The sequence below is a fragment of the Lampetra fluviatilis genome, chromosome 30 (genome assembly GCF_964198595.1).
Source record: "Lampetra fluviatilis chromosome 30, kcLamFluv1.1, whole genome shotgun sequence".
NCBI classification, from domain to species: Eukaryota; Metazoa; Chordata; class Hyperoartia; order Petromyzontiformes; family Petromyzontidae; genus Lampetra; species Lampetra fluviatilis.
In genome coordinates, this window is record NC_136304.1 from 3,522,733 (window position 1) to 3,535,859 (window position 13,127).

A 13,127-nucleotide genomic window follows, 5' to 3' on the forward strand; every position below is an offset into this window, starting at 1 on the left:
GTACTTGTCTCTCTACCCCCTCCCCGCCCCCCGTGTGACTTCCACTGTCAAAACATCCTGAAATCTTGCATCATCTGTTTTTTTATTAATGTGTGTGGCTGATGTTCCATGGCTACCGAAAGTTGAGTCCGAAACATTTTGGATGCTTCTCCGTGAATAATGGCATAAATAATACTTTGATATTAAAATGCAGCCACTTCCATCAGCAGGTGACCCAAAAAACATAGTAAGGCAGTATTTAGTTTGAAAAATGTCAATGTCATTATCAGTGCATTACCAATATTTCACTGCCTTTTTAACATGTAAACAAGCATGCACACTAGGCTCATGTGGTATATTGAGGAGTGATGGGTGCATTGGTGAGCACACTGTACTTTGAACTCTGCGAGCAATATTTGCACAGGACATCCCATTCACCAATTGATAGGGACTCGCATCAAGTATAGCCAAACAAATCCCATCATGATTTCATTCAGCAGTGGATTGACAAAGGCCTGTAAAATTTGAATGTTTTGCAATTATAGGTAGCATCTACATTGTATTAGCATACCGAATGAAGTTTCATTTGCATGTTACTTGGTTCAGCTAGGTTGGAAGCTGCTAATAATGATCACAATTTGTTCACAACATGTTCTGGATTTAGTGTTCCAGTTTACATGCATCCCAATCTCAAGGCATAATTAAAGCATTCAAAGAACTGCCCGTATTGCAGAACATTCAAATTACATTTGTAAACTCTGAATAAACAGTCCGCGAAATAATGTTTGGCCAACACTGTTTATGGAACAATTTATCAGCATGCTCCATTGGCGGGAGAGAACTTGGCATGCAACCATACTGTCAAAAGGCACTTTTTACAGATAATTAATTGATGATTAAATAAACATATGATTCTGACTAATAGGCAATATCATTTTTTACATATGCTTGTTGCCAAAATACGTATATATACACGAGTGGGCTTGAGCAGGACACCTCGCAAGATGGGATGATGGCCAATGGGTGAGACTGGCGACGGAGTGTCAGCCAAAGGATGGGGCGCATCCAAGAGGACGACCACAGATGAGATGGAGCGATGAGATCAGGTCACGCGCGATGGATCGCAGCGGCATATGTGGGGAGACCTTCATCCGTCAGTGGATGGACAGCGCCTGCTTATGATAATTTTAAAGACCAAAACAAAAATGATACGTGGGAGGAAAGCACGACTTATTGTCGCCGTGCCTCAGATCTCAACGTGCCAGTAGTCATGTGCTTTTAATCATGACACCGCCGCCATATGTACAATTCCTGGATCGGTAAGGTGCCCTCCACAAGCACAGGCAATTTGCAGCAGTTTCAACAGCTGTTGGCTATTTACACAAAACAGCAGTTTGGAGCATTAACACCGACCGATAATCAATGCCCCTACCGCCACGAGAAACACCACTGCTCCCAGCAGTACCGCCACCACCGCCGCATTCTCACGCTATAAAAATAACCCAGCGCGTACGATTACACGGACCTCTCTCGCCAGAGAAATCTGTTACCAATACCCGGCGTGACCCTGACCAGGCACAACCAGGGATTAGACTGACTTTACATCTGACACAGATTGTCTAACATCGGCAGTGCTCCACTCGAGGCAGCAAGCAATGTAACGAAGATAATACAACATGTTATCATTTACAGACCCTTGTCAATCAACTGTTGCATGAAGGTCCTCCCAATGATGTGTAAGCCAGGGGGGTATATTTAACAATACTTCACCACGCTGATTAAAGTGGGTGGAAGGTGGGGTGGTCCCAGGACCGGTTCAGGTTGACACTCGCCACTGATATCAGCCATGGACAAGATTCAACTCAGGGTCAGCGGGGGTTCATGGTGCAGTATAGCCACTTCTGCGCCACCGATCCCACGTTCTGGAGAGGTTCAGTATAATTCATTGCTATGCTGCCGTTCCTGTCTGGCCTACAACACCAGGTTTTCCCAGGCAATCTCTCCTATCCAAGAGCTCACCCCCCCACCACCACCCCCGAGTGAGTTGATGAATCGTCTTAATTTGGGGTCATAATAAAGTTGAAGAATACAAAAAAATCGTACAAATGCCTTTCATCCATCTTGTTCCCAGTGTATTGTTCTCTCAGTTGACAGAAAAACTTAACTCCATCTCCGTACAATTTTTGCGAATCGGAACAACCGATTCTCATGGGCATGATTATATGTGTGCATGTTGAGTGCGAGATTCTATTTAAATAAATAAAAGCATATGTCTTCAGATTATCTACTGAAATTGGGCACATTCAGGGTGATTTGGTCATCGGCAATATGGTTGCGAGGAAAAGCAGTGCTGCAGTTGTTTGAGCACTGCGCTATTAACCAAGCGTTATGAATGCCATTCCCGGCCACAACTCACATCAGTGGGGAGTGACGTCTTGACCGGTCCTGGGCACTCGCCCTGTCAGTTCAACGCGGTTGGCTCCTGGACAGAGAGGGCTGCTGCGCCACGGCACCCCAGGTAGTCTCCGGGCCACAGTGTGCAGGGACTCGCTTTGTTCTTGGGTCAAACGCCCATGTTCCTTGCACATTCTTTTGGAACAGGGTGGGTACCCAAGAACTGGACTCCCTCCCAGTGTCCGAGATACAATGGGAGCGGCTGTGTCCAACAGGAAGCCTGAATGCTCCCTGCAGACAGCAAAAACCTGATCACACCATGCCCTTGGTGGAGACCCCCGCTGCTTGCACTCAAGGTGAAAATGAGTGGAATTCGAACGCTACATGTAATAGATAGCCATGATCACAATGTGCGTGAACTGTAATGCAGAAGAGCCATCGTTATGATAATGAGCAGCCGTGATCAATCCACTGCTGCATGAAGGACTCGTAAAGCTGTCGCCATCCTTCACGCTCCCAAGATGTAACAATCCGCCTCCCCCGCAACTCCGATTAGCGCGATCGGCTAAGTACGATGCGCGAAAGGAGCTTCAACGTACATACATCCGTACGAAAGAAGTTCAACAACATACACACACGCAAGCTGCTTTTATCAATATACCTCGACGGTGGATGTCATCTCGGAGGTTTCCTCCTTTGGCTGCCAGTTGTTTGGATCGACCACTGATAGTAGAATACCCCGTCAAAACCCACTTACTTTTATTCACAGTCAATATGTCGCTAAATTTCTTACAATGGTCCAATGTGTCCCTCTTTCTGTCTCTCAATGCAAGTTCAAAAATGCATCCACGCTACTTTTCAATTTTTTGGTTCCCATTTTGTTTGCCACTGATGTCCATGTTTCATGATCTGGCCACAAATGATAGCTCAACAAAGTGGCTTTATCACGCAGACATTTTTTGCGGATAAATCATCTCAACGCGTGCTCCCCCACGTGCGGAGGGTTTCTAAATGTGGAGGGAAATTTAACGACAGGGTGGGAGCACTGCTCGATGGAAAAAAAAAGTTTTAAATTTAACAAAAAAAAGTCTTCACGAGATGAAATAACGGCAGGATTACTACAACGATAAAGTTTGCCGTGACTGGCCGCGTACAAAGCTACTCCACAACGACTTTTGTGCGTAACATTCCGCAATTGGTATGCAATTGTGATGGATAAATAAGCAGCCAAGCAAACAATGTTCTTAATCTTGATATTTTATGTTTGTTGAATGTTAACAAAAAAAACCCACACTATTATTACTTATTGGGATGTCTATATTGTTTTGTTTAGACGTGGGTAATTTTTTGCTGCTTTCTGTATTTATTTAAACCCAGGCCTCCTTTGAACAAAGATATTTCAGCTCTCGATGGGCTCTTATACAAACGCAAGTACAGCACTATGCCCATACTATGTGTTAATTACATGGAGTGTTTGATTATATTCCACTGTGCAGGTCAGTCCAGTTTGGCGATCGGGGTTCCGAGCTCTTAGATGGTTATAACGGTAATCTATCAATTCCATTTCATAACAAGTCCAATAATTACTATATTAACACATCGCCTCTCAGACAGGGCAAAATGAAAAAACATTTTTTTACTATTATTATGATGATTGTCATGAGTGGTATGTGCCGGGTGGGTGCACGGGTTGTACAGAGTCCAAGTACTATTAGACACTTGGACAAAAATGCCGTCCGATTACACATTCTATTGCAATCGGAAGAGCACCCTTGCAACTCAAAATCATGCCGGAGGGCCCACCAAAGTAAGCATTGACCAAGTTCAACTACCCATTGCAGATACCGTAGTCAAGTCTACATAGGCTGTTGGAGCAAGTGCTATTAGTGAGCACCTATGAAGCATGGCACGAATTCACGAGGGGGTAGTGTGGCCAGCACCACGCCCGGCTGCCTTTGTCTCCCCAGTGTTGATGTTTACACACCGCACCAGCTACTCTAACAGCTGAGTTGAGCACGGTAAGGGCCCAGGACCGATTCAGATAATTTCTACTGATGCGAAGTGTGGCTGGGGACATTGGACTCAGATCACTAGGTTTGTAGTGCAGTATGCTACTGCTCTCCACAACAACAAACGCCATTCGCCACTAAGTGGCGGCGACGTCACCACGGCGCTTGTGCCAGGCTAAGTGCTCTCCACAGGCACATCAACACCTGCACATCTTTCTTTACCGTGCAAGAAGCAGTGATAAACATGTGGCTGAATCGACTGTGTGCTACGTACTGATAATAATAGGTCAAACTTGTGGGCAAGTCGCCGGTTTACATTTCTAGCTGTGAAGGCCAACAATGTTTAAGGGCGGTATCAACCACAAACAGCCATCTGCTGCTTATCGGCAGCTAAACTAACTGTACGAGATAACGACCTCTGAAATGCATACTTTGAGGGCAATTTTTTTCATCTTCTTGTCAGTGGTCTGTGAGGAGGATCATTCCACCCACGCGGCCCAGGAAAACCGGCTTGGTGACTCGACAGAAGCCAGGGTTAGGTTTGGGATAAGGCGATATTAAACTATGCACCCACCACCCTCCCCCCCCCAGTAATTTGATGAACTGTCACAATTTGGCGTTATCATTCCATTTCAATAGCACGTTTCTATTTTGCATTGTAAATACCGTCCGGTTTGTATTGCTTCATTTCCTCGGTTTACCAACATGCACCATCAGCAGGAGCCCATTTCTTACCAAGGTAGCCACGTGACCCGGCAGCCAAAATATGACACACACCAGTCAAGCCCTTATCAGTGCCCAACTTATTACAGACCAATTCAGACCTTATTGGTCACCACGTGCCCTTATAAATCTCAACGTTCATCCTATAAAGTCCCATCACAAGGGACAAACACAAATATGCAACAACACTTTTTTTTGCCCGTATTGAAACGGCTGTACGCCGTATGGACCTGAAAACTAAATTTCCCTGTACAAGAAAACGGGTGAATCACATGTATGATATTATCCCGGCTGCCGATCCAGATAGACCCAGGTTAAATTAAGCCCTGATCATCAGCACATCATTTGCATTTGGAGGTAAATTATTTTCCACTCCCCCTCCCCTTGCCCCACCACTGCCCCCTGTTGTGATGGTATGAATGTTCATGATTCAGGATTGCGATTCGTTTCGAGGAGCAACTCTTGATTTTAAACTGTGGTGAATGCATTGGCCTCTGGTTGCTAAAGGGGCCACATGAACCCATCGCATCCAACACACAAGCAAACTGAAACCCGTTAACGCTTAAACGCGTGATTTTATATATTTATCGAGGGCCAAGGAATTGATATTCAATGATGGACTGATGCATCGTTAGATGACTAATAGGGATGGCTTTGACGGATGTGGTGAGGATCATGCAAATTTCTCGAAGGTGTGGTCCATGATGGCAACAGAGAAGGGTGTGCTTTTGCTTACGTTGTTCAAAAGTAACCGCTCGGTTACTCTATTAGGACATGGCTATTTACGTCTGTATTGTCTAAGTACACATTGCCTATGTATGTAAATACACTCATGTACGCGGTGCATTTGAAACATTCTGAGTATAAACAACATGATGCGTAGCTTATGATGTGTTAACTTGAAGCAACATTACCAGTTAACTCATACCAAACGTCAGGCCATCTTTCTTCCCTCTCTGCTGTCAAGAAGGACCATTACCGACGGCTTTAGCCTTGTATGCATTTAGATATATAAAATTATACTGTAAAAATGTTTGAGTCCTTTGCCAATCCACTGCTGGATGAAGGACTGTTGTGTCGGTCATGGAGGTTCCTTGTCATTTGTCAGTGCTGGTTGGTGAGGGGGGGCAGCCATAAGTGGAGTCAGATATCACTCACCACTGAAATTAACCTTGACCAGGAATCAATCTCAGGTCACCATGTTTGTAGGGCAGCGTGCTAGCCACTAGACCCGCATTATTAATGTTTTATAACAGTGCTATGAAAGTAGTGGCCTTGTTGTGTTTCTACAACACTGCTAACGAACGACGACTGATAACGAAGCAGATTTATTTATCCTTTTAAGATTTTAGGTGACCATAGTTATCAACATGGTGCATTGGCGGGGCAGTTTTTAGCTTTGGACAAAGTTCTGTCCGCCTTAGTGACATGCCGGAGAACAGCCAACGAATGTCTTCCACGTTTGGCATCAATTATTTGTTGTGCATTCCTCTCGATTAATCAACATCCTCTTTTCGTCGCCGGTACAGCCCAATACATCCTGTAAAATCAGCCGCGGGGACAGGCAAACGTATGTACAACAAAGAAGACACAACTATAAACACGAGTCAGTAATGATTCCCCCCCCACCGCCCCCCACTGTGCTAACACAGCCCATTTGATGAATTGTCACGAGTCGTGGTTCGACTGAATATACATTATTTCTTCGTCTTGTTTTCACCACCTCACTCGCATTGATTCTCGCTTGTGTTGGTGTCATCTCTGCAGTTGATTGCTCCGTTTTCCGACGTGTATTACGAGCCTACAATTTACATACTAATTAAATAATCAATTCTCAAAGGCAAGATTTCACGCATGTATCACGAGCAATCAATTTTGATTGATTAATCATTACAAACATTATAGAGTTTAATAACACCACCGACCACCATCCCCCCTCCCCACCACTAGCCATTCGACGATTTGATCGTTGGAATTCCGATTCAACAATCAAATATATTTAACACTGTGATGAATGTAGCAACAATTGGCAGCATTGGGATTCACATCGGCCCATTCGTCATCACCATGAGCCATCATAAATCCACTGGATGAAGGTCTCCCCCCAAGCCACCGCAGTCTCTCACGGCGCAAACATCCATCCAGCTCCTGCACGCGAGTAGATTTCATTGCTCCATCTCCGCAGTAGATGTCCTCTCGGATCTGTTTTGTCCCTTGGGTGTGTTTCCCCCCTTTGGCTACCACTTCGTCATTAGCCTCGACCACTGGTTATCATCCCTTCAAGGACACTTTTCTCAAAGTCAACATAATGTATGTAGCACTTGTTTCGCACCATACGTAGCCAACCGCACTGATCGGAGGTGCGGGAGAGGGACAGTCCACTTTGGTCTCCGAGTGTTGCTCCAAGATTGCAACTCAATATGCTTCTTTGTGCACTTTTCAGTTTTGTTCGATATTCTTGATCAATATCCAGGTAGCATCGAACGATTAGATCAAATACTTTCTAATTCAAGCACATTCATATGTTGCTTTTCTTTAGTAAGTTCAGTTTTCCGAAAACACTAAAATAGTTTTCGTCTGCCAGTCCATGTCGTCTCGAACCTACACATGTTCTATACTCCAAGTTCATTGTTGCTCTTTCAGTGCATATCAGGGATGCACCTCTCCAAATGAATTACCTACTCTTAACAGAAAGGACACGCACATGTTCTACTCGCAATGTGTCTTGCTCAAACCCGCTTACTTTTCTGAACAGTCACTGTGATGTCTCCAACTCACATTGCCTCTCTAATCCACGTCTTTTTTCCCCACTTTCTGTCCAATTCCAAGCGTGCACCTCACCATGTTAAATGCCGACATCAATGGAAAGCAGTCACACACACAAACACATAAGATTTGTCCTGGCCAAACCCACTCACTTTTCTCACCAATTAAAATTATGGCTCTAACTTTGGTAAATTCTCCAACGCATGTGTGTTCCCCTCTGCCGTCCGTCACTGTCATTTCAAGCATTCTCCAATGGCAGCGGGTGGGTGTACAAAAATGTTGATCGAGTGGTGACAACACCGAATTGTTTACTTTATTGTCTTCAATGGGTGGCACCATGAATTTCTGCCAACCGCTGTTGGTTTGAATCAGCCAGTGAGATGCCAAAGTTACGCATCTCATTGGGGCGGATCAACACGAGCACCCCATATTTTGATTATTTATTTTCATACATATCGACTTGAAATGTCAAAGCACTTACAAAAATAACTCTAATTGAGCACTTATTAGACGTGTTGTTTTACTTTTGAAGGTTTCAACAGGGTTTTTGATTTGCATAGTTGGTTTCAAAATACGTAAATAAATAGACATTTAGAGAATTTTCAGCTGCGACCCCACCCCAATGCCCCGTACAGATTAGCCACGACTGGCAATGCACCTCCGCAGGTGAAAAAACCCCCCCCGATTTACGTAAAAAGACCAAACACACACTTGCTGCGAGCGCGGCGCTCGCTTTTTGTGAGCCAACACACTTGTACTTAGCTCACAAAAAGCGAGCGCAGCGCTCGCAGCGAGATAACAAAGTCCTGGACGGGCCGCCCTGCTGCGCGTAACAAGAGCAGCGTCACGGAAAAAAAACACAGCGGCAGCGGCGCGTCCAGACGGGCCAAGGGCCACGGACAATGGAAGGCAAATAAACCGAGGAAGTTAACGTGCTCGCACGGGACGCTCCCGGAGAACTGGCCAGGAGGCAGGGAAGGGGAGAAGAGGAAGGGTCAGCACTGGGACACTGGAGTCCCTGGCAAAACAGCCCCCCCCCCGCCGCTCCCGTATGTTTAAAATTAGCTGAACCCCACTTGAACCGTTTAAGGCGAGGCTTTTGCGTTGTCGATCTGAGTCGTGTTTGAAAACCGTTTCGAGTTTTTTGAGAGGACGCAGGCCTCTGCACTGCTTATTCACCCACGGCAGTTCGCAAAAGTAGGTGGTGCGATTTGAAATTTTTATTAACTTTCAGCACCTTTGTCAATCCATGACTGCCCACATTCCGTCAGTCGTGTGGGGGTGATGTCTGATCCTACTTCACTGTGCTTGTCAGTGCGGGGTGGTGAAGTGGGCCTCTCCTCAGGATCTGTTTCAGGTTAATACTCATCATTCATGCGAGCCACAGACAAGAACTACACTCAGGTAACCGGGGTTCATAGCGCAGTCTTCTCCTTTCATACGATGGATGTAGACGCAGAAAAACAACTACAATTTCACATTCAGGTGGCCAGGCCAGACAACCGCATCAGGAGCAGCGGAGTGTATCGCAGTGATGTCTCCGTCGTATTTGTGGATCGGGCATTGCGTCGTTATCTGTTGTATGGTCTGTTCTGGATGACCACAGTCTCACACTGGAGAGTTTTTAATATTCCATTTGTGCATCAGGTATCCGCATCTGCTGCCATGGTTTGTGCAGTGGATGCGATTTAGGGTGGACCATCAGCTTCGTGGGAGATCAAACCCATGGATCTTCTGCGTTTAATCTTTCACAAGGTGTTTGTTTGCAAGTTCTTCTGAACTCCATTCAGCTCTCTAAGCTTCATCGGGGTTGAATTTGCATCATTTAAGGTGAAGCGAATGGGTCCAAAAAGGGCTTCGCGTGACTTCAAGCGATGAGGAGGCCAAACTATTGAGGTCCGCAGTGCACAAACCACTGCTCCACCCCAAATCTATTGCTATAATGCCCCAAGTGGGATTTTGGTTACTGTTGTGAAGCCGCCCCCAAACCCCTACCCACCACCACTACCTACTGCTGCACGTGCACAACTCCCGCCCCTTCCACAACCCCCACCACTCGCTAAACCAGCCCCACCCTGTGTCTGGAGGAAAGAGCGGGGCCAAAAGAGGCAGGGCCTAAGTGGTAAGGGGGTGGGTCCTAAAGAGTAAAGGGGTGGGGCCGACAGAGGTTTAACTGCTCCAGTAATTTAAGTTAAACGCACAGAATAAAATACGAGTCACATACCTTTTGTGCCGCAGATGCAGACGCAGGCCAATGAATGTTGCATAATGCTACATTAGCAGGCTTGCCTTATATTTCTTAAAGGATGACATGACACAAGAACCAAAGAGCTCTTAAATTGCACCAATATATAGCTATTGTGGAGTGGAGTTGTGGTGTAGTAGTTTGCGCAATGCGCTGCAAATAATTTTCTTCTATCCCAGGGTAATTTCAATTCAGTGTCATATTCAAGATTACACTCACCATTTTCACAATTCTCCATAGATGTCCCTGTCTAAGTTTCCTCTTTCATCACACCCTACTCCTGTCTATGCACTCACCATTCTAGTCACTAAAATTTTCTATTCATGCTCCGAAGCAACTTTTCCTCTGCTGCCCGTATTGCCTGAAATTCCCCCCCCCCACCCCAGCTTTCCGTTCTGTCAACTCTTTGCTCAAATCCGGGCTCAAGGCTCAAATTTTTTTCATGCCCTGTGATTGACCAGCCTCTCATAAAATACATATGCCCACTGTTTTTGTACAGCATCTTGAACGTCGGATGCATTTAGCCCCCGCTACATAAATCCAAATTCTACTCTAAATTATCATCATTATTGCACGTTTCGCTTCAAAAAGGGGCCTCTGTTGCGGCAACGAAAAACATTTCTGAAACCGCCAAAATCGTACATGCCCATAGCCGCGCGGAAGTTGGCATTTATTAGGCCGGCGATGGCGAAAATGTGGGCACAAGTACCTGTAGATGACGCCGTGGCGGTGGAGGAACATAAGCGCCGACGTAACCTCAGCTCCGTAGAAACGCGAGCGCGGCTCGTCAAACTTCCTGGAGCGCTGGATCTGGAACATGAGGTCCCCTCCGTTCACGTACTCCATGACAAAGAACAGACGGTCCTGCGGGGGAGTCGTTGTGCCGTTACAAAAATTGCTGCATTCCCGGCGACGATTTTAATGGGCTTGCTATACGCGGTTTTCGTTTTGTCTCTGTGCGTGGCATCAACGGTGGAGTGCTCGTGCGTACGGTAAGTTATATACGGGACACGGAGTCTAAAGTCTACATCAGCACTAAAAGGCTTGGTGTTATTATTATCATGAATGTTAAATAGAGATGTTTACGAGTAATAGCGGAAGCGTTAGAAAAAAATACCTTGCTTCTTTTATTGAAACATATCTGCTTAAGGGGCTTATCATGATTGTTACATGATTTAATTAATTATCAGAAATCTGAGTCACAATTTAATTCAAGAATCTTTTTTTCACATCATGGAATATAACATCTAAAGTGTCTACAGGATATGCAGGAACTAACCTGTTATAAAAAAACATTTGAAATATTTTGCTCTAACATGAATTTTTCTACACCCATATCTGAAGAGTGGGAATGTATTTCCATGAAAGTTGCATTGATTAAAATACAAGTTGCCCATGTTGCTTCTTCTCATACACAGCCATCTTATTGGCCAATTAGCATATTATTTTAATATATCTAACAAAGATAAATACATTATTTATATAGTCAATCAACGAGATATTTAACAGTGTGATTTTTTTGTTTCTAAATACAAACAATTAAGTGACATGCTAAGCATGCACATAGACAACAAATTTTGCTACAGTTCATAAAAATGCCATGAATACTGACATTGCTGCTTATTTGCCCCAGGAAAGGAAGCCTGAGCAAGTTTCAAAACATTTAGATGTGTATCCAATATACGTTTTAAAAAGTAATTTGACATGTGACTAAAGTTCCCTATTAGGCATCGGTGCTAATGGCTGAGGCTCAGACAGACAGACTATCGCAGTGTTACGATTCTTATGGTTCAGTGTTAATCCTCAAGGCTCAGAGAGCCAATTAAGATTTGCATGCTTCATTGTGAATGCCTAAAGCTGACAGGAAGACGAGGGCACCATTAGGATTCTTATCGTTCAGTGTTAATGTACCCTTTGGAACGTGCATGCGTTATGGCGCAACCGCAGGTACTATAGGCTATGACTGCTCTTGCTGCTGCTGCTGGAGCTGACCCTTGTTTGAAAGCTGCAGAAGAGCTGGGTGAGGTAGGGGTGCTTGCGCGCCAGGGCCAGGATACGCTTCTCGGTGATGGTGCAGTCCACGTCGTCGTCCTGGATTATCGAGTCCTTCTTCAGGACCTTGACGGCAAAAACCTCGTCCGTGCCCTTGAGTTCTCCCAGCATCACCTGGGAGTGCCACATCGCCACCGCCACCATCATCATCATCTCCTTCCTCTCCACCACTTCAAGAGAGTCAAAACTGGAGCCATATTATGTACACATTCCTGCAGACGGAGCTGGTAGAAACGTTGGGTTGCACGGTCAATTGGGCAGGGTCAACGGCGGCGTGGTGTATTCTGCAAGTATGCCCGACTGTGAGGGCGGGCACAAGCCGGCGTGAGTAGGTTAAACGTTGAGTTTTATAAGGGCACCACGGGGTGACCAGCCCCTCCCCACCCAGCCCCACCCCTCCCACCCCCACCCAGCCCCACCCAGCCCCTCCTCCACCCTCCCCACCCAGCCCCTCCCCACCCTCCCCACCCAGCCCCTCCCCACCCAGCCCCTCCCTGCACGATGGACGGACGGACACAATAATCCCGTGGGCTGGTGTAACCAGGAGGTCCCTACCAGTATAAGACAGCAGTATGGCAATGAGACAAACAAGAAGCTATCTGCATCATGTATGGTTGTCATGTGACATGCAAGGCATGATGGGAAGACCGAGCTAGCTGTCATAGATGCACCTTTTGCCGTCTAGAAAATCGCCTTTTGCGTATATTATTATTGTTTTTTTAGCATTCAATTATGTTACTAAAAATTGTCCTGGTAATTGCGTTTAGCTGCTATGGTGTGTATTTCCAATGTCTACTGCATGAACATTGGCAAAGACTTCGGCAATATATTTTCAGAAAAAAACTAACATTTTATTTAGGAATGTTAAGCGTGATGTTTAATCAGCTTAATTGGTGTTTTTGCTGCAATTTCTATTTTCCACAATTTAGTTTAAGCCTCTCTTAATCCACGTTAATACT

General features: G+C 45.4%; 1 protein-coding gene across 4 annotated transcripts in view; it reads right to left on the reverse strand.

The window, feature by feature from the left end:
- The window catches only part of LOC144943139 (protein kinase C epsilon type-like), a 78,267-nt gene that overhangs the window by 12,428 nt on the left and 52,712 nt on the right, over positions 1-13,127 (reverse strand). For all 4 annotated transcript variants that reach the window (XM_078870350.1, XM_078870346.1, XM_078870349.1 and 1 more), the window contains exons 11-12: positions 12,109-12,282; positions 10,826-10,980 (exon numbers count right to left, since the gene is read on the reverse strand). In XM_078870350.1, the coding sequence (XP_078726476.1) occupies positions 10,826-10,980; positions 12,109-12,282 (329 nt within the window). The remainder of the gene's footprint in view (positions 1-10,825; positions 10,981-12,108; positions 12,283-13,127) is intronic.